This window comes from Myxocyprinus asiaticus, chromosome 15 (assembly GCF_019703515.2).
Source record: "Myxocyprinus asiaticus isolate MX2 ecotype Aquarium Trade chromosome 15, UBuf_Myxa_2, whole genome shotgun sequence".
NCBI classification, from domain to species: Eukaryota; Metazoa; Chordata; class Actinopteri; order Cypriniformes; family Catostomidae; genus Myxocyprinus; species Myxocyprinus asiaticus.
This window is the reverse complement of record NC_059358.1, coordinates 48,497,309-48,519,755: the sequence shown is the minus strand read 5'-3', so window position 1 is coordinate 48,519,755 and position 22,447 is coordinate 48,497,309. Positions and strand designations below refer to the sequence as shown.

The 22,447-nt window shown below is 42.2% G+C and overlaps 1 protein-coding gene across 2 annotated transcripts in view; it reads left to right on the top strand.

Moving 5' to 3' along the window:
- Positions 1-12,767: 12,767 nt before the first annotated feature.
- Positions 12,768-22,447, top strand: part of LOC127452515 (zinc finger protein 236-like) — a 77,339-nt gene continuing 67,659 nt past the window's right edge. Inside the window, exons 1-2 of one of the 2 annotated variants that reach the window (XM_051718011.1) lie at positions 12,768-12,853; positions 19,819-19,946. In XM_051718011.1, the coding sequence (XP_051573971.1) occupies positions 12,802-12,853; positions 19,819-19,946 (180 nt within the window). In that variant the 5' untranslated portion in view covers positions 12,768-12,801. Of the gene's footprint in view, positions 12,854-16,416; positions 16,521-19,818; positions 19,947-22,447 lie in introns of those variants that run through there. The other variant, XM_051718010.1, reaches the window with a different exon arrangement.

The window sequence follows — 22,447 nt, the reverse complement described above, 5'->3', positions numbered from 1 at the left end:
ATGTAAAAAAAATGCTGTAACCCAATTTATAAATCCCTTCAAATTCAGTCTGTACTTCAATCACATATTCCTTGCTTCATTTCAAATCCATTGTGGTGGCGTACAGAGCCAAAATTATGAAAAGTGTCTCACTGTCCAAATACTTAAGGAGGGCACTGTAGATCAAAAGTCCCCCACCTTTCCGTGATGGCCTGTCCTTTCTATATCAAACAGAGCCAGGAACATCAAACACATGTGTTGGCACATTAGAAGTTAACCAAGTTTCATTCAATGCTAAAAAGTCCAAGCAGATGTTTACAGTTTTAAGTAATTTGAATTCACTCTGTTTCTGCACAATGTGACTGATGGCTCCTTTTGTATAAAACTCTTCATAAAATACTTGTTTGTTTGTTTGTTTGTTTGTTTGTTTTGCTACACGCAACCGATTATATTGTTTACATAAGAGATGTTTTGGACTCACCACTGCTCTCTGGATGAGAAGTACTGTAGGGTCACAACTAAGCTCTGATGTTTCAAACAAGGGCACAACCTGTGAGATTTAAAGGATATATGATGTGTCCGTTTGTCCATACAATGCAAGTCAATGGGGACCAAAATTTCAAGCTCCAAAAAGGACATAAAGGCAGCATAAAGGTAATCTATCTCAAGTGGTTTAATCAGTGTATTCTGAAGCGATCCGATCGGTTTTGGGTGAGAAACAGACCAAAATATAATTCCTTTTTCAGTATAGCTCTTGACATCTGTAGTCTCCTTGGTGTGATCATGATTTGAATCTCAGTGATTTGATTAATTCTCGTGCTTGCGGAAAGCAGTTTACACTCATCAGTATCCTGCCAGAAGGCATGGATTAAACCACTGGAGTCATATGAGTTACCTTTATAATGCCTTTATGTCCTTTTTGGAGCTTGAAAGTTTTGGTCCCCTTTTCACATGCATTGTATGGACAAAGAGCCACATCATACATTGTTCAAAAATCTTCATTTGTGTTCCTCAGAAGAAAGAAAGTCATATGAGTTTGAGATGGCATAAGGGTGATAAAAAATGAAGGATTTATAATTTTTAGGTAAATTGTTCCTTTAACAAAAATCTGATTTAAAACACCTACGAAGGTAGTTTAGATCAGGCTAGTGAAAATCGGGTTTCATTTGTTTAGTTTTTTCCTTTTCAGACTTCAAAAATTAAACAGATTGGAGTAGAATTCGCAAAAATCCGATTTTTTTGGTCTGAATGGTCAGAACAGTCTTTTGGCATTCTGCTGACACTTACATAATTACTATAGCAAACAATGTAAATTATATATTGAGTACACTGTCTGAACAAACAGATCAGAGGCTATGTTCACACCGCAGCTGAATGTGGCCCAAATCTCACTTGACACCGATCTGTTAATTGGATGATCGTGTGAACAGCCAAAATCGCTTTTGAATCTGAATTTTTCAAATCCGTTCTGGGCCACTTTCATATGTGGAAATAAATCGGTTACATATCTGATTTTTTCTCATGTGTCTTCGGTGTGAACAGCCAAGTAGATTTAATGTGTCTTTTCCATTAATCTACCTCAACCTTTGTCATTTGCACGCTTGATTTCCAGCTTATATACGCCTGTTATATTTTTAAACTTTTAAGTGCGAGTCATATACAGGATGTCTAGTTAATGCATTCAGTTTCTTTTTAAGGAAATAAAATAAAAGGATAGGCTATGGGGCAGATTATGACTAGCAAGGGCCCTGGGGACAATTTTCTTTTAGGGCCCCCCCGGTCCAATTATCTTTCAAAGTTGAGATCCATGCAGTCAATTTTCATTGATTTAAGTCTCTTTTAATACCCGTTCTGTTTTTTACAGTCAGATTAACTCAGACATACAGCACAGTCATGGTAAAGAAACTGCTTAACCGAAACAGATTTGCTGAACAGCCCCTGTTCTTAAAGGGACAGTAGCATTTTTACTTCCCTATCTGTCACTCACTAGACGTTGGTGTCGATGTAGTGACACTAGGGGTCACTCTTGGGAGCCGAGACACCTCTGGTCTTTGATAAAAGGCCAATGAAAATTGGTGAGTGGTATTTGCATGCCACTCCCCTGAACATACGGGTATAAAAGGAGCTGGTATGCAACCACTCATTCAGATTTTCTCTTCGGAGCCAAACGGTCATGCTCACTGAGCTGAATACTATTGTTCATTCACCTCTGCTGGATCTGACGGCGCATTTCAGCGGCTTCTCCCTCCTCTGCACTGGTGCACTGCAGAGAATGCCCCTGGGCGCTTCGGCAGAAAAACTAGAGAGTATATTTTCTGAAAGAGCATTTTTCCCCTCTAAAAGAGTATATATTTCTCTAAAAGAGCGCACACACGGAAAATCTTTTTAAAGACGCGTCTTTTTAAAGATGCTTTTCCGATTGTGTGTTATTCCTGGTTGTGCTCGTTATCTCTCACCTTCTAACGGTCACGATCACTGTCTTTCGTGTCTGGGCACTGCTCACGCGGAGACAGCGTTCGTGGATGGTCATGTTCTTATTGCGAGAATATGTCCATGGCAACGTTGCGGTCGTGGCTCGCCTTCGTAAGAAAGCGAGCCACCCCAGAGGCTCCCGCCTCGGTCCTTTTACCCACGGGTTTGAGGCCAGCGCAGCTAGCACTGGGGGCGATTTGGGGATCCCAATGGGACCGTCTCCGCCGGGTATCCCCCCGCGGACCTCCCATTCCCCAGCACGCTCGTCTGCCCCGATTGGGCTTCCGGGTGAGTCCGCCGGCTCGTCTCACGGCGAGTTCGACCTCTTATTCGGAGCCCGCGAAAGTGATGAGCTCTCGAGCGCAGCATTGGAGAGCGGGCTCGTCCAGTCGGAAGCCTCAGCTGGGCTCCTCCCTTCGGGGTCGATCGCCCAGTCACAGGCTGACGCGGAGATGACGACATGCTTTCCCGGGCAGCCGCGAGCGTCGGTTAGAGTGGATTTCACCGCTCTTCCCTGAACCCTCGCGGCTCGGTGATTGGTTCCTGGGCTCGCGGCGCCGCTCAAAGCCACGCCCCGCCCCCATTCCTTTCTTCCCGGAAGTGCATGAAGAGCTGACAAGGTCGCGGGAGGCACTTTTTACCGCCCGGTCCCGATCTTTTCAGCTTCCCCGCTCTCACTACCCTCGATGGTGGGGCGGCCAAGGGTTATTCGGCAATCCCCCGGTGGATAAAGGCACGCAGAGCGCCGCCACCTGGCGCGGGTGCCCAAAGCCCCCGTCCAAGGCCTGTAGGTTTACGTCGTCTCTGACGGCCAAGGCCTACGGTGCCGCTGGACAAGCCGCCTCCGCCCTGCACGCCATGGCTCTCCTGCAAGTCCACCAAGGCGCTAAAGGAACTGCACGAGGGTAGTTCCGCCCCGGGATTGATGCAGGAACTGCGCTCGGCGACCGACCTTGCTCTCCGAGCGACGGAGGTCACGGCGCGGTCTCTCGGGCGGACGATGGCCACACTAGTGGTCCAGGAGCGCCACCTTTGGCTCAACCTGGTCAAGATGGGTGAGGCCGACAAGACACGATTCCTTGCTGCCCCCATTTCCCAGGTGGGCCTATTCGGCGACACCATCGAGGACTTTGCCCAGCAGTTCTCGATGGTAGAGCAGTAGATGGATGCTAGCCGGCATATCCTGCCCCGGCGCGGCTCAAGATCCCGCACCCCATCTACTCATCGCCATGGGCATCCCCCTGTGGTGACTGCACCAGCTCCACCGTAGCCCGCCCCTTCGGCCCGGCCCCGGCGTGGAGCCCACCGCAGGAAGCAGACGCCACCCATCTCGCGGCCGCCCAGAACCCGTGAAAGGTTCCTAAGAGGCGCCAGGAGGCTGAATCCCTCCAGGCCACGCCTCGTTCCCTCAGCGGACCTCTGTAGTTCTTCAGGGTCTACAGAGAGCCCCCTTTGAGCCTTTGTAGTCAGCCGAGCTTAAGGCACTCTCCTTGAAGACTGCCCTCCTGACTGCGTTCACTTCCATCAAGAGGGTAGGTGACCTGCAAGCGTTCTCTGTCAGCGAAACGTGCCTGGAGTTCAGTCCAGGTTACTCTCACGTGATCCTGAGACCCTGACTGGGCTATGTGCCCAAGGTTCCCACCACCCCTTTAGGGACTAGGTGGTGAACCTGCAAGTGCTGCCCCAGGAGGAGGCAGACCCAGCCCTGTCGTCGCTGTGTCCGGTGCGTGCTTTACGCATCTATTTGGATCGCACGCAGAGCTTTAGAATCTCTGAGCAGCTCTTTGTCTGCTTTTGGTGCACAGCGGAAAGGAAGCGCTGTCTCCAAGCAGAGGATCACCCACTGGCTCGTTGATGCCATAACTATGGCATATCTTGCCCAAAACATGCCGCCCCCGGTAGGGCTACGAGCCCATTCTACCCGTGGTGTAGCGGCTTCTTGGGCCTTGGCCAGAGGTGCCTCTCTAACAGACATTGCAGAGCAGCAGGCTGGGCAACACCCAACACCTTTGCAAGGTTCTACAACCTCCGGGTGGAACCGGTTTCATCCCAGGTAGTGGCACACAACTTAAGCGGATAAGCCCGGGATAGCCGGCTGGGTGTATCGCTTGCACATAGCGCCTTCCACCTCCTTTTGAGCTGAAGACGTGCGCTGTTAATTCCCAGTAGTGTTCACAAAATTTGTTCCCTGGTTGACTTCCTCCGAGCCCTGTGGCAGTCGAGTCTTCGGAGAGACTCGCTGCCGGCCCAGTACACGCGCTAACTAAGAGCCCTGTTTTGGGGTAGGTGCTCCGTATGTGGTGGTTCCCTGTAAGGCTAAACCCCATGTGATCTATATCCTCCGCTAGTTCATTTCCCTGCTGGCAAACTGCATCTTCCTTGGGCAGAGCCCCTCTGCCCCAGTCTCCATGTTTGTAGTAACTCCTCCCCCATTGGGCAGGATCTACCTTGAAGGCTCTCCACATGGTTGGAAAGACCATGAGACATATTTTTCCACTTAAATATCCCCCCCTCTCTTTGGGCGAGGTGTGGTCTCTGCGGTGTCTTCCCCTTGGGAGGGACACCCCCCGACTACACCTGGCGGCCCAGTTGGATAATCCCCCTTCTTTTTTAGGGAGTGGAAAAAGAGAAGGGGAAAAGAGGCCACGACTGGGTTAAGCTTGTCTCTATCTTTGGGTAGTCGACTTGTCCCCAAAAAGGGCCGTTCGACACTCATAACTGTGTCAGGGGAGGTTACGTGTCAACCTGGTGTGCTGGCTATGAGGCACACAGCAAGTCTGCCCACCACACACCGCCAGTTCACGTAACACAGTTCAGCCTTGTGGTGTTTTGTATAGGGACACCTAGTGTCACTACATCGACACCAACGTCGAGTGAGTGACAGATAGGGAACGTCATGGTTACTGGTGTAACCTCCGTTCCCTGATGGAGGGAACGAGACGTTGGTCCCTCCTGCCACATCGCTGCCAGCTGAAATGGCCGGACCTTATATCGGCTCCTCAGTGTAAAACCTGAATTAGTGGTTGCATACCAGCTCCTTTTATACCCGTATGTCCAAGAGTGACCCCTAGTGTCACTACATCGACACCAGCGTCTCGTTCCCTCCATCAGGGAACGGAGGTTACACCAGTAACCATGACGTTTTAGCACCTTGGGTAAGAAAGCTGGATTTGGCCTGAGGGAAACCTCTGCATTATCTGATTTCCACTTCTGTCAGTCTTCACTGACTGGCAAGTAGTGTAATTCACCGTCTCTCTTGGCTTAACAAATTGCAAGGAGAAAGACTGTTTTCCATGTTAGTTACTTCAGGTCCGATTGTTCCAAATGTTCAAATGGAGCGTTGGTCAGTGACTGTAAAACTACGGTGACATCCCAAGATTGTGTTCTCAAAACTCTCCTTGGCCGCAAATGGTAATCGGCTCCTTTTGAGAAACTGAGACTAAATAGTGTTTGCTGAATTTGATACCATCCACCAGAGTATGGAAATGGAAATTGGCTGCAACATAAACTTTTATAGTATTAGCTTTTCTTCCCAAATCCAAGAGTGGCTAAAAGAAACAAAGAATAAGGCAGATACCACAGTTGACAGTGTTCAGCTGTCAGTCTTGATACCATGCTGAAGCTACTTGCCACTTTTTTGAGTAGTTGTGCCATGTGGAGGTTGCTTTAAAACTAATTATTGTCCTCAAAACAGATTTGTCTAAATCCTGAGAGAGGGACTGAGATGAGGCCAGACCTAAAGTTGCAACGTGTCTGGCTTTGGTTGTCTTGGCTGTCGCAAATAGATCGGTCTTGGCTCCACTTGGTATGTAAGCTGCCCTCAGAATGCCAAGTCTCAGAAAAACTGAAAACATATGCTTTCTTGTCACCTGAAGGTGATGCAGTGACATGGTACCACCTTGGTGACTGATGTTTTACACCATGGACATATCTGTTCTTATCAGAACATGTTTGTTCTGTATTAGAAGAAGGAGAGCTATCAAAGCCTACAGCACTGAGCTCCAGCACATTGATGTGTTCCAATGTCCAAGGTAACCCCCACACACCTCTGAACGTACTGTCTTCATGACTTGGTGGCGAGATCACCTAGTCATCCAGGTATGGCAGGATGTTCAGGTCTGCAACTTGAAGAGGACAAAGAGCTGCTGACACAACTCAAAAAGACCCTCTGAGAAAGGAAAGGCCAAATGGAAGAACTTTGAACTGGTAGGCTTGGCCCTGGAAGGCAAAGTAGAGGAACTGCCTGTGTTCTCTACAGATGGGTACATGGAAAAACACATCTTTGTCTGTTGAAGTGAAACATTCACCTAGTACTCTGGACTCCAGAATTTGTGCTATGGTCAGCTTCTTGGAGTGTAACTTTTACAAATGCGTTTAATCGTCTCAGACCTGACATGGGTTGAAGCTCACCATCTTTTTTCGACACAAGGAAATAACTGGAATGTAACCCAGTGAGCTGTTAGTTGGAATTTACCTGTACAATTGCTTGTTTTGAGTTGCAGTTTCGTTGGCTAAGACTTGTGCCTGAACTGAAAAAAGGGGAGGATGTATACAGTATATGTATGATTGCAAGCCTAAGGTGGTGTGTTCACTGCCTTGCCCCAGTTTTTACTGACATTTTCAACTGGTCTCTAAAAGAGTGCAAAGTTCCAGCATGCTTCAAAGCGGCTGTCATTATCCCTATGTCTAAGAAACCTAACATTATTTGCCTGAACAACTACAAACCTGTTGCCTTAACCTCCGTAGTAATTAAGATTTTTGAGCAATTGGTACTCAAACATCATTCATTTTGGACACCTACCAATTTGTCTATAAGGCTTATGGGTCTGTAGATGATGCTATGTCTCTGTGTCTTCACTCTATTCTGCAATATTTGGAAGCTCCTGGCACCTATGCGATGGTTCTTTTTGTGGACTATAACTCAGCGTTGAATACAATCATTCCAATCAAACTTTTTGATTAGTTAGGGCAACTGGGGTTTCATCACTCCCTTGCCCACTGGATTTTGAACTTCCTGCAAGTAGTTAAAATCAAGTTCTCAGAAACCCTGTCTATAAGCACGGGCACTCCACAAGGCTGTGTATTGTCACCTCTACTCTGTTCTTTGTACACTAATGACTGTATCTAACATTGTGACTCTACAGATTTTTAGGTTTCAGATGACACAACATTGGTCAGTTTGATTACAGATAACAATCAATTGGCCTATAGGAATGAGGTGTCCTTCCTGACTTAATGGTGCTGTGCTAATAATCCATCTCCAAAATAAAAGAAATGGTGATTGACTTACGCCGGAGACGGAATGTTCTTCTGACACATCAACGGCCTGGAAGTTGAAAGGGTACACAGCATTGAGTTCCTTGAGCCTACAATTTCTACATCTTTGAAATGGGATGATAACCTAACCAAAAGCTTTTCTCCTTAGACAGCTCAAAAAGTTTGGAGTATCAAAGGATGGTATGCTTCATTTGTACAGGGCAGTGACAGAAATCATACTAACTTTCTCAATCACAGTGTGGTTTGGCAACTCCACAGCTCAGCAGAGGAAGCTAATCAGTGGCATAGTACGCTCTGCCTCAATTATTCGATGCAATCTTACTCCCATCTCTGACATCTATGTGTGTCGTATGCAGGTTAAAGGCATGGAAATTCTACAAGATTCTACACATCCTGCCAATTACCTCTTAACCCCCCTTGCTTTGTTTTCTGCTAACAGAGCCTGCGAACAGGACTCTTCAGAGTAGAAATGTTAATACCAGTTAACAAGAATTATCAATCTAAACCAATCAAAAACTATAAATTCAGAAGTACATAATCAAGAAAATAATTCTACATTTAATAATCCACTTATCCTGCATGCCAGTAAGCTGACTCTGTTGTTATTATGTCTTGAGGATAGGCAGTATAATGGCATCATTCGGGATAAGACCATGGTGACTGTCTAAGTGAGGTCGAAATAGATCTTGTGGATCAGTGTTGACTCGAGATGCGAACTGTTCCAACGATTCAGTACTAATCAGTGTAGTGTAGTTCTTCACCACAAATTCCACTTTAAAACACGACTTTGTAAAACATTTTAAATAACATGGGCTGACGACTTTATCAGAATCACTGACTATCAGTTAACAGCTTTGGAGCTCAAGATAGGTCTGTCTGTCTTTAAGGTTATTTTTAAAAATCAATTCCCCTATGAAAAAAAGATAAATGTGAACCAGACTGCTGTGCTCTATTAATAAACACCAAAACACTGTGGCACCAAAACAAGTGCAGGAATATTTTGATTGAATCCAACAAAAAATATTTCAATAAATACACTCACGCTCAAAAATATAACCAGAAGAATCAGAAGCAAATTAAATCTCCTGCTAAGCTAAGCTGAGGGAGTGAAGAGTATGTTGTTGTTCTCTGCAGGTTGAAGTTTTGTGATGTCACAGATGAAGGTTGTGCTGCTCTGGCTTCAGCTCTGAGATCAAACCCCTCACACCTGAGAGAACTAGACCTGTCATGGAATAAAGTAGGATACTCTGGAGTGACTCAGCTCTCTGCTGTAAAGAAAAAGGCACATTATAAACTGGCGACACTACAGTAAGTGTAATCATTCTAAATAATTGGTCATCAAATGTTCAAATTTGTTGTGGAGACAGTGGTTAAATTTGTTTAGCTCTGTACAGAATGAGCTGAACTATAGGACAGCCTATTCAAGACAACTGACAGTCAGTTCAAGCCAAATGTAAATTATATTACACCAATGGAGTTGTAACAATATATATACTGTGTGTGTGTGTGTGTGTGTGTGTGTGTATATATATATAATGTTTAATTAATAATCTAAATGTTGGTTCTAATATATACCCATCCTGTGCATCAATGACTGTTTGAAGCCTTTTATTAAAAAAAAAAAAAAAAAAACATATTGCAGATAGGAGTATGTGAGCACAACTGTATTTTTTCTGAAGTGGATCTTCTTTATGTGTTGTATTGTTGCACTTAGCCTACAGGTGTTACACAGCAATCCAAACCTCTCAGAAGCTGGTGATTTTGAACAAGGAACCATTACAGAGATGGCAACACACTGAAACACACTGTTTATAAAATTCCCAGCTTTACACATGTGCCGGGTGAAGAACTCTGTTTGTGTCTTGTATATGTGCATCAGTATTTCAGCTGAGCAGTTATTCCAATTTGGATGTACATATGGCTTTTCGTTCGGATTGTGTAGAAATTCTACTTACTTAAGTGATGTATTTTCTGGACATCCAGATTTCTGAATATTCTTGAGTGTTTTAACTTACTGTCAACCTTTTAAAACAATTAATATAATATTTGTTGTTGACACATTTAGTACTTTTGTTATGGAAAGAAAACAAAATAATATTTGATATTATTAGGCTCTGCAGTTAGTGTGGATGACACTTTTAGCAGAATGTGCATATACTGTATACCGTTTGAAGCAAAAGACATAGTAAAACACTGAACTCAATAACTTTCTCAAAGATTTTATGGAATCTTATGTATAAAAAAATACGAAACATTGCATAATACATTGTTACATTGTTATAGATTTGCATATCATAAATTTTTTTACAACGTCTTAAAGGTGCACTCTGTGAACTTTTTGACAGATATATACAGTATATATATATATATATATATATATATATATATATATATATATATATATATATATATATATATATAAATTTAATAAATGATGTACACTTACATGAGTTGAAGACTCATATCAGTCTTTGATAAAAAGCTGCTTCATTGTGCATATGGTGCTGGCCAGAAATTCACGAGCCCCGCAATGTTGAAGTAATTGATTGAGTCAGTCTATGGTGTTTAAGGTAAATACAGTTGTGCTCAAAAGTTTGCATACCCTTGGAGAATTAGAAATATATGTACCATTTTTAAAGAAAACATGAGTGAGCAGGCAAAACACATTTCTTTTATTTCTTATGGGATTCATATTCAACTGTAGGTTATAACAGAATGGCACAATCATAAAACAAAACCTGGCAACAAAGTAAAAAATAAAATGACCCCTGTTCAAAAGTCTGCATACCCTTAGTTCTTAATACTGTGTATTGTCCCCTTTAGCATCAATGACAGCGTGCAGCCTTTTGTAATAGTTGTCTATGAGGCCCCAAATTCTTGCAGGTGGTTTAAGTAGCTGCCCATTCGTCTTGGCAAAATGCCTCCAGGTCATGCAAAGTCTTTGGTCATCTTGCATGAACCACACGTTTGATATCTCCCCAGAGTGGCTCGATGATATTAAGATCAGGAGACTGTGATGGCCACTACAGAACCTTCACCTTTTTCTGCTGTAACCACTGGAGGGTCAGCTTGGCCTTGTGCTTAGGCTCATGACATTAAGTCATGCTGGAAAGTCCAAGAGCGTCCCATGTGCAGCTTTCATGCAGAAGAATGCAAATTGTCTGCCAGTATTTTCTGATAACATGCTGCATTCATCTTGCCATCAATTTTCACAAGATTCCCTGTGCTTTTAGAGCTCACACACCCCCAAAACATCAGTGAGCCACCACCATGCTTCACAGTGGGGATGGTATTCTTTTCACTATAGGCCTTGTTGGCTTATGATTGTGACCATAAAGCTCTATTTTGGTCTCATCACTCCAAATTACAGTGTGCCAGAAGCTGTGAGGCGTGTCAAGGTGTTGTAGGGCATATTGTAACCGGGCTTTTTTGTGGCATTGGCGCAGTAAAGGCTTCTTTCTGGCAACTCGACCATGCAGCTGATTTTTGTTAAAGTATTGTCGTATTGTGCTCCTTGAAACAACCACACCGTCTTTTCCCAGAGCAGCCTGTATTTCTCCTGAAGTTACCTGTGGGTTTTTCTTTGTATCCCGAACAATTCTTCTGGCAGTTGTGGCTGAATTCTTTCTTGGTCTACCTGACCTTGGCTTGGTATCAAGAGATCCCCGAATTTTCCACTTCTTAAGTGATTAAACAGTACTGACTGGCATACTCAAGGCTTTGTTTATCTTTTTATATCCTTTTCCATCTTTATAAAGTTCCATTACCTTGTATTTTGAGAGAATATACTATCATCAAAAAATAATTAATTTCAGAGAAGCTTATTTAACCATCACGAGCTGCTTGTGATGCGACAAACAAGTTATAAAGAATAAAATAATCCATACATACAATATTAGTAATGAACATTATTTTACCTTTAAAAAACAAAAAAAAAAACAGGTAAGAAGTTATTTTAATATATAGCATAATTAATACAACTCATAGCGATCAATTCTCATATACAGTATGACAGTTGTTACAAATATTTTATTAGATGGGGAAAATAAATTTTTAGAGCCACTGCACGATACAGGATGCCCATCAGTGTATAAATAACTTTGTTATAATGAGCGATCTAGTTTTGTTTTTTGTGCTGCTGTTTTGAAAAGCCCAACAGCCTCTGACGTTAGCGGTTTGAGGTTCGAGGCCAGCAAGCTTTGCTGTTGGTGGAAAAGGGGCTTGAGACAATGGTTGGGTGGGACTGAACGCCAGTGGGTGGCACCAGCCCACCCGTGGCTACGCCAGTGGAGGGTAAACAGCTTGAGGGGAAATTATTTATTTTGTTTGTTTTTTTCTAGCCAGCTCACACAGTCATGTCAGTTTACAGATACATCAATAATGAAAAGAAATTCAAATTATTATTAGCCTATTATTATTTTGAGACAACACAAAAAAAAGAAAGGTAAGCTGACTGAAACAGGCAAATGATTAGCAATGCATACAGTGTTGTAGGATACTGTGTAAACCATGCATATTTTAAAACCAAAATGTATTACATTTAGGGACTTTATTATATTTAAAGCCTTTATTAAAAAAGGTATTGCATTCAGCACATTTTGTTTTAAGAACCAAAAAGAACCATTACATTTGTGACCTCCACGCCTGCAACACCGAACCCCCAAATGGTTATGGCCTTGATTTCAATCATGTCATGGACAATTTCACCCAGTATTTTCAATTATTTCCTACTTGAAAATTATTATAAAGGAATACACCTCACAATGTTCAAATTATCTCTCTCTCTCTCTCTCTCTCTCTATATATATATATATATATATATATATATATATATATATATATATATATATATATATATATATATATATGTAAGTAGAATTTTCCATTTATTCTTGACACCAAATGCAGTCTTGTTTTTGAGCTCCTTATGTAGCGATAATGTCCGCCAGATGTCGCGATGTGACACGGCTCTCTCTCTCTCTCCGCTGTCTCGAGCAGCGCACTCAACCTCAACTCAGTCGCCATTTTGAAACCCAAATCGCTCACAGTACACCCGCGCTGAGAGCTGGAACTATGCCGCGGGGCCGGCCGCGAAAACAAAGGATTAAAGCTGACAGCGAAATCGGTAAAGTCAGTTACAATCTCACTAATAAAACCCTCTCATCGTCCGCTGTTTCATAAGGTCCGTAGTGCATGAGGAAATGGAGCAGAAGTTGAGAGAGAATCACTTGAAGCGTGTGTATATAGTCCCCGGATACAGTGCTGCGGGTGTGTGTGTGTGTGTGTGTGTGTGTGTGTGTGTGTGTGTGTGTGTGTGTGTGTGTGTCTTTGTGCTGCTGCAGGAGTGATCGCGGCGGAATGATATTAATAACACGCTCGTGTGTAACGCGGGAGTGGTTGTCATGGAGTTCAGGCATTACTCACCCGCACTAACTGAACTCTGATCGAAATATAGGTGATTATATCGCGCTTCAGCGTGTCCGCATCGCTGCTAATGTTTGCTAATACTTCCGCACATCTGTCAGGAGAAGAGAACCTGTTGGGTACTTATGCAAACATATGTTTACAGTCGGTCCTTGAGGCTGTGTGTCATTTAGACCAGTGAATAACTTAACCTTATACAAAGTTCTGTGGTGGTACCATGGTACAGTGATGTCATCAGATGACAATACCATGGGGTTTAATTCAGAAAGTCAAGGTAGACCTTGCTTGAAAAAACAAATAGCCTATTGTATCGTCGATGTGGTATACTTGACCGATATTGGATTCTTGTTTCTGCATGTTTTCATATTTAAATATAAGCATATAAAACCATTTATTTATTATATTTGTATTTTTTGACAAAGTAGTATATTGTAGTATGTTGGTGGATTATTAATACAAATGCTCCCTTTAAATCACAAATGGAACATATGCTTGTAATTCTACTTGATGAAAACATTTTCAACCCTTTATTGACACACAGGAGAAATAATCGCCATTGGATAATAATTTCTTTTTTACTCACTAGACTTTTAACATGTAAGCTTAATGTGACTGAAAACTTAAACAGATAATAAACGTCTGTCTGAATTATTCAGCTCTATTCAGGTACATATGACTACACACAGTATATATAGCTTGTGAATTGTATATGTATGTTATAATTTGTTTTTCATACTTTAAATCACATTTTACTGTAGCTTTTATTATTATTATTATTACAAATTCCTTGTATTCTATAAATTAGTCTAATATGATGTCATGCCATTGCATAATAATGATTCGAGCTGGCACTGTTTGAAATTGCATGTAATGTACCTATTTTTAACACAAAATAGGAAGAGGCTAGTTTGAACTAGTAGAAGTTCAAATAGTGATAGATGCTATAACATTAAATGTTAATAGCAACAAAAAGCATCTTCTTTGCAGTAACTGCAAATAATGTTAGATGCTATTAGCACCCCGGTATAAACAGTGGCAGATAATATTTACACCCTAATTAAAAACTAACATACAGTATAGCAGCATCACTGCAGCGTGTTTATTGAGTCCCGCAGACACCCAACACCTACCCCTAAACGTAGCCCTAACCTTCCCTAACAAAAATGAACCATGGTTTTACTACAGTAACAATAGTATCACCATGGTATTTTGAAGTAAAATCAGAGTAACCACAAAATTAAGCATAATTACTATATTAACACCATATTACTGTGGTAACACCATGGTTAATTGCATTAAAATTAAGGCCTCTGCCAAAAAACATGGTAACTACAGTATTACAATAGTAAAACTAAGGTTAATTTCACCTGGATCAAACCTCCCTGACTTTCACCGTGACCAAATCACTGTGAGGAAATCAACCCTTATTTTATTTTATTTATTTATTATTATAAGTAGTATTAAATGAAATATTAATTGGAGACAGGAAACAGGATGGGAAAAAGTGGGACAAAAGGCAGATTCAAACCCGGGTCCATCCGCATGAAAAAACACATCCACACTGTCTTTACATACCATTCCGTTGCAGCGACACTTGAGGGTGCAGTTTGTCTTAAATTTCTTTGTTTCCACCAGACTCTCAAGCACTTTAAACAGCACAAGCACTTTGTCAACACACTTGATGCAGCAACTGGCCCACATTTTATCAATAAGCCACGAGATTCTGTGCTGTGTTATGAAAATAATAATGGCTGAAGGTGGAGTGCCTGCAGCCCCTTCAGCCGTGACAGAATACTCATATAGCATGGTCTCCAGTGCCTTATTGCTTTTATAAAATGGTTACCACAAAAATAAAAATACCAAGGACACACATTTTCATGAAGAAGTTATTTTATGAGAGAACGATCATTAACTTACATTCTTCTGATAAAGGATATAGTCCCTAAAATGTGATCAAGAGGATGTTGCTATGGAACAAACATTTACTTTACATTTAGTAAATTAGCAGACACTTTTATCCAAAGCAACTTGATGATGGAGGAGCATAGCACACAATTTGACATACAAAAGTCATCAATATCTGCAGTATCATCACACTGCCATGTTCTCACAATAGCTAGAGTAGTATAGAAGTTAGCAAAGAGGAAAGAGACTAGGAAAGTTTTTTATTATTATTATTGTTGTTAATAAATAATAAGTGCATTTAGTGTGGATTGGTTAAGTGCTCGTGGAACAGATGTGTTTTCAGCTGGTTCTTTTTTTTTTTTTTTTTTTTTTATCCCCTTTTCTCCCAGTTTGGAATGCCCAATTCCCACTAATTCATAGGTCGTCGTGGTAGCGTGGTTACTCACCTCAATCTGGGTGGCGAAGGACAAGTCTCAGTTGCCTCCACTTCTGAGACAGTCAATCCACACATCTTATCGCGTGGTTCACTGTGCATGACACTGCGGAGACTCCCAGAATTTGGAGGCTCATGCTACTCTCCGCGATCCATGCACAACTTACCATGCACCCCATTGAAAGCATGAACCACTAATCGTGACCACGAGGAGGTTACCCCATGTGACTCTACACTCCCTAGCAACCGGGACAATTTGATTGCTTAGGAGACCTGGCTAGAGTCACTCAGCACACCCTGGATTCGAACTTGCGACTCCAGAGGTGGTAGTCAGTGTCAATACTCGCTGAGCTACCCAGGTCCCACACTTTTCAGCTGGTTCTTGAATGTTGTGATGGTTTCAGCAGATCATGTGGAGGTTGGAAATTCATTCTGCTACAGAGGAACAGAGAAAGTGAACGATCGTGAAATAGACTTTGCGCCTCTTTGCGACGGGACCACCAGGCACCACTCGTTCATTTACTGCAGAGAGCGAGTTGGGACATAGGCCTGGCAGAGTGAAATGATGTAAGAGGGTGCTGTTCCTTTGGCTGTCCTGAAGGCCAAAGTTAAAGCCTTGAATTTGATACGGGCAGCTACAAGTAGAGGCCAGTGGAGTGAAATCAGGAGGGGCTGACGAGAGCGCTCTTTGGCTGATTGAAGACCAGATGCACTGCAGCATTCTAGACCATCTGCAGAAGCTTAATCAGGCTAGCTGGGAGGCCGGCCAACAGGGCATTGCAGTTGTCCAGTCTTGAAATGACCAGAGCTTGGACCAGGAGCTGCGCAGCATATTCTCACAGGAAAGGTCTGATTTTCCTGATGTTGTTAAGCGTGAACCTGCAAGACGGGGTGGTTGACGAGATGTGGGCAGTGAACCACCTCTTCCAGGTTCCGGGCTGTCCTGGTTGGCATTAGTGTAGTTGATCCAAGATGAATGGTGAAGTTGTGGTCAACAGACGGGTTGGCTGGGATCTTGAGTTCTGTCTTGGTAAGGTTGAGCAACAAAAAAACGAACAAAAAATAGTACCTATTGTGGCTGCTTGATTGCTGTCCAAAAAAAGAGAATATTTATGTAATTGACTTTTATTGTGCACACATTAATGGTGCACACAGTAATGTTTTTTTATTAAGTCATCTTGGATTTACACTGACATCTAGTGGCGTGGATGCAGCATCCTTCAAACAGCATAAGTTTTAGTTACAGATACCATTGTAGAAATTCACAATTCACAGTCAACCATGATTAATTTATTTTATAAAGTGTCCAATAACAGGGTGATTACCGAAAGTAACTGAGTAGTATTCAGGTTTTCATTAGGGATGCACAGATCCAATACCTGGATCGGTATTGGCTCCGATACTGACTTTTTACGAGCCCGATCCAAATACGATACGACATATTAGTCATGGTCATTCCAGTCAAGCTCAAAGATTGACATAAAAGAGAACAATATAAGCACCATTAAAATACTCCATGTGACTTGTTTTTTATTCAAAGACTCTTAAAGACACAATAGTTTTGTGAATTGCAAAAAGACTGCGTTTAATAAATACATGTATAGTCTGGATGCGCAGCACGCTTCAGTATATGAGCACTGCTCTGCTGACACACAGTCATAACACGTGGGGCCCGTGAAGTGCTACCCTTTTCAGATCTCAGAGTGGCGTGCAATATTTGAGCACTACACACAAAGTCCATCTCAGATGTAGATGCTCGATAGTTCAGTTTGATAATAACAAGCATTGAGAATGGCACCAGAGGAGCATTTTACCAGATGTTGAATGTGAAGTGAATTAAACTACTGTGAACTAGCCTACAAACAACACTCAAGTCTTCCTTTAGTCTTCCACCAAAATAAAAGTAAAGTTAAGAAATTACAACTGAAATGCATTGTAATTATGTAATAAAATTCAAATCTTTTGTAATAATAATAAATATTGTTATTAATATTATTTTACAAATTAAAATCATTTTTAAGTTGCCTGGGATCCAAAAAATTACTGTTTGATTGAAAAGTGGATTGATATCAAGTTGTAATAGGACATAAAAGAGATCTGAGTAACAAGACCAGATACAAGTTGAAAAAAGTGCATTAAGAGAACTGTGTTCTTTTCTACTAAAGACTTTCGCTGGAATTACTGTTGATTTTGCTGCTGTATCCAGCAGACTAGTGAATAATAAAGTTTTTCTTAAGAGGCTACACGTTTTTATCTAATCATTTTCTTTATTTTTTTTAGTAAAACGTGTACAGGTTTGTTTTTCTTTAAGCATAAAAGAGTACTCCCAATCAATTCCGCACAGTGAAGTACAGATATTCTAAATTGATTAAGGAAATACACCACTGGTATCAGATCACTGTCCACCGAAACCAAGAGCTCAGGTATCAGAATCGGATCAGGAAAAAAAAATGGTATCGGTGCATCCCTAGAATTCATGTGACCCCAACTTGACAGTCCCCATGAGGACACCCTCTCAATGTAGAATAAAAAAGCTTGTATAGAATTACTGATAGGGATTGATCGTAGATCTAGATTCAGGGCCGATCTTGTTTTGTTTGCAGCACGCACAAAATCGCACATACACTGCTACTCTAATAAATGAGAACTTGCTCAGCCCTTGAAGCATAAGGCTGCGGCCACTGGAGGGTTAGTTACTGGCAAATAATTAAGCATTCGTGAATTTACGCTTTCAGACATGCTGTAATTCAAATAAATACATGTGTATGATTATTAAGGTGCCCATTCTGAATTTTGAAATAGTAGTAATTCTGACTCGCTGTACAGTTAGACATGGAGAGGACAAAGACAATGCCAATGGATGTAAAAACCAATTAAAAAACGTATAAACATGCGAACACAAATCTGAGCATAGATGATGACAGTGAGTTGCGACAGATGGCTATAGAGACAGTTTGAGCAATTATGCACTCTCTCAGTTTCAAACACGCACGCTCTTAATCTCTCATCAGTCACTCATCCCAGCACTATTTTATGAGAACCCAGATTTGAATCAGATATATAAGTTTGTCACAATACCATTAATAACAGCAGTAATAGTTTAAACTTCAATAATTGCACCATGTCTTCATGCGGTTGCTTAATATTTAGAGTTTTGCATGAATTAAAGAAGAGGTAAGTACTTTCTGAGAGAAGCAACAGGACAAAATTGGTTACCCGGTTGTCTGCTCTTCTTTTTTCTCTCCAATGGGTCCTTGTGGTTTTTTGACCAGTATTTGTTCACGAGTCCTTCGAATGTTCTGGGATGTAGCATGTTGTATAGTTTAATGGTGCTGAAATCCTTAGCTGTTATTGGTGTATGATGCTCCGTTTTGTCATGGCCCTCTCTTCTCAGTATCTTTACAAATCTGACAGTTCTGTAGAAATTATGTAGGATTTTGAGTTCTGTCTTAGTGATTTGTTTAACATCAATGCTACAAAGACTCTTTTCATCACACCAGTCATTGAAGCATTTCACTGGATTGCACTGTATTTCTTTTTATGTTGTTGCTTTTCAGCACTGTATCAATACTTTAGATCTATGTATCGATATTAATATTCAACTATTTGTGTATTCATATCATTTAAATGCAACAAATTTGGCACACTGTTACTTCCAAATCAATGTAATGAGCTCACCAAGAGACAAAAACGTGACGTTTCTAGCTGCATGCTCTTCATCAGACATCAGTATATAACTGAAATATACGCAAATGGATTGGAATTGCAATTGGAATTGATTCTTAATCGAATAAAATTATGATATTGTGATTATGGCATTATATCAAATTGTGACGTGTATTGCAATACGTTTCGTGAGGTGTCAGGCGATATCCAGCCCTACTCTACAGTAAGGCTTTTTGTGTATTCAAAGATTGTTGGAGGGTATGATCTCTGATGTGCTCTAGCCTATCATATCTTCTGTATCCGATATCTGATTTAAACTGATATACCCTTCCTGTTTGCTTGCAGATCTAAAGTGCATTTAATTTAAACAACAATAGACAAAATCATGCAATCCATATTCTCAGAGGTTTCATATATAATAAAGCTCACAATCTCAGATGGGTTTTATCCTTGAATGTGCTCAAATCTACTGTCCTGCAGAAATTTATATTGAGACAGGACACGTATACTGTAATTTTAATAAACAATTGTCCAGTTCTTACATTGTCGAATGTTGTTGATCCATTTGTATCATTAACATAGTGTTTTAATTCTCACTCTATTTTAATCTGTATCTTCCCTTTCTCTCTGATTAAATGGTTGATTGTTATCTCGTCCTGCAGATGGAGCTGAGGAGGCGAGTTCAGACAGCCAGAAGAATGTGGAGCACAAATGTAATATTTGCTCTCAAAGTTTTGTTACCGAGAGTCAACTGCAGAGACATCTGCGAGACCATGAGGTCAATGATAAGGCAAGAGACCACACTGCATTATCTCATATGACACCTGCTCTTTTCTGACATGATTTTCACATATCCATGTCATTTAACTCCAAACTGACAGTGGGCATAAAATACATATTTAACCGGCTCATAGCAAATTATATGACGTTGTGAATGGTCGGTAAGAGCAATACTTAAAAGCATGCTGTGAGCAAGTGAATTTGTAAATCACTGTTGCTGAAACATAACAATTACCACCTGATGACATGCATCATGAAACACAGTTGACCATATTGACTTTCTTAATACATGTTATTTGTCTTATTGAACACATTAGTGGATGTTCCCTTACAAGTTGGTCTCTCGACGTTGCGTCAGTAGTTGACGCTATGGGAACTCCTCCTAGGAGTGATGATCTCTGAAGCCCGGATAGAATCATGGCAATCTCATTGGCAGATGGCACTTGATGCTCCGCCCCTCACGTGTGCGTCATCACGGGCAAATAAATGGAGTACAGCGCCATTTCGTCAGAATTTTTCTCCTTCTGGGTTGCGTTTACATCTCTCATGCAAAGCAAGCATGACTTATCGCTTTGTCATTCTGATCTGCACACCTGTGAAACTCACAATGCTTCACTTGCTTTCTTCGGAGTTTGAGGATGATTTATCGCCGGCTTAGGCCTCTCCTCTTCTCCATCTCAAGTGGCTTCGCCTGGTCATTACACCTATGACGATTTGCAGCCCACTCTGGTGCACTACGATCGATCACATTTGGCGGTGGAGATGATGTAAGGGATACTTTGTTGCTTGGGCTTCCAATTGTGAGACATGTCAGGCTCAGGTAAGGCGCTTACCATAATTTCCCCCGCTGGGCGAGAAAACGGGACAAAGCGGCCTCTGAGACTGAGTTGCTTGAAGTTTCTCACTCGAGCCTTGACTGGATAAGCGGTGTTCACTGCGTTGGCGCAGCTCAGAGTTTCTTTGCTGGTGCCATTTTTTCCAAAGCTTCTTGTTATGACTTGCCGCCTACATGATGCTTGTTCGCACGCTCCACAAATTTGGTGCTCCGGCCACCAAGATCTCTGCCCAGGAAATTGTCAGGTCTATGGACGGCACTTCTGTATCCCTAATGTAGCCCTCTCACTTAACGGCTTCGCTAGACAAGAACGAGTTTGGGCGTAACGCAGGTCACTTCGATGCCTGTTTTTATTGTTGTTGCCGATGTGCCAGGAAGCTGCTCAGTCACAACACAAACATGCAAGGCATGCATGTTGGTTAAGCCCTGTGAAGCGGTTTCTTTCGTGTTTCCAGGACAGTGCTTTTGCTTTCCCTTCCATTGTGGTCAGCGAATGAGGACTCAACGAGAGCCTCATAACTAGCTTTAAAGCCGTTGCCGATGTGCCAGGGGTCTGTCACTTCACAATGCACACAAAATACATTTTTGCGTCTGCATGAGGCTCCCCAGCTGGAATAACTCTATCGCCCCGTTGTCCACTAGCTCACTGCATGGACGTGTGGTGCAGTCTGCCGTGGGTCTCCTGCTGGGTATCAAACACGGTCCTGTCTGGCTATATGTTTCAGTCCAAAGGGGCAGCAACCTCACTTTAACAACGTCCTCTCTTCCACAGCATCAGTATGGGAACCGCAACTTTATGCCAAGAGGTGCAATTTCTCCCCATCAAGATAGAGAGTGTGCCGGCGTGTGACATGCAGAAAGGCTTTTACAGAGGTTTCAGTTCAAAGTCCTTCTGTTCAGCATGTCCCTAGCTCCTTGCACATTTACCAAATTTGTAGATACTGCACCAGCTTTGGGGTGGTGGCTGATTGGTGTCCACATATTAAACTTTCTCAACGATTGGCTGCTGTTAGCTTAATCTTGTCATGAAAGCACAGGCATGTTTTGCTACGCACTTGGAGCATTTGGGCCTCAAAGTCAATTGGGCAAAGAGTATCCTGGTGACCAGTCAGCAGGTTTCCTTCTTGGGAAAGAAACATGACTCGATAACTATGTCGGCTCATTTGACTGATGCCTGCATTGCCTATTCTCCAGTGCTTGACAAATTTCAAGCTGAGAGTAGTTTTGCTGCTGCGAGAGTTCCAGCAAGTGTTGGGTTTGATGGCTGCCTCACCCACCGTCACCCTTCTAGAAGTACTGCATATGAGACCTCTCCAGTGCTGGGTCAACTAATGGGTGTCCCGTCATATGTGCCAATGCAGTCTATTGTATCTCCTTGTAACGTGCCACTATGAAACCACGCCAAGGTCAACCTGTTTGCCTTCCTGGAGAAAGCGCATTGTTGTCTTTGGTTCCGCATGACAAAAGCTCCACTTGACATGGACGCCCTAGCTTACAAATGGCCAGCGAAAAGTAAGTATGCGTTCCCTACTGTCCGTTTGTTGTGCAAGGTGCAGGAAGACGTGCCCACAGTGGCCTAACTGCCCTTGGTTTTTCGGAGCTGGTAAATTTGCCTCTGTGGAAAATTACTTTGAGGAGGGATGCTCTCGCTAGTTTGAAGAATGACTGGCCCTTGA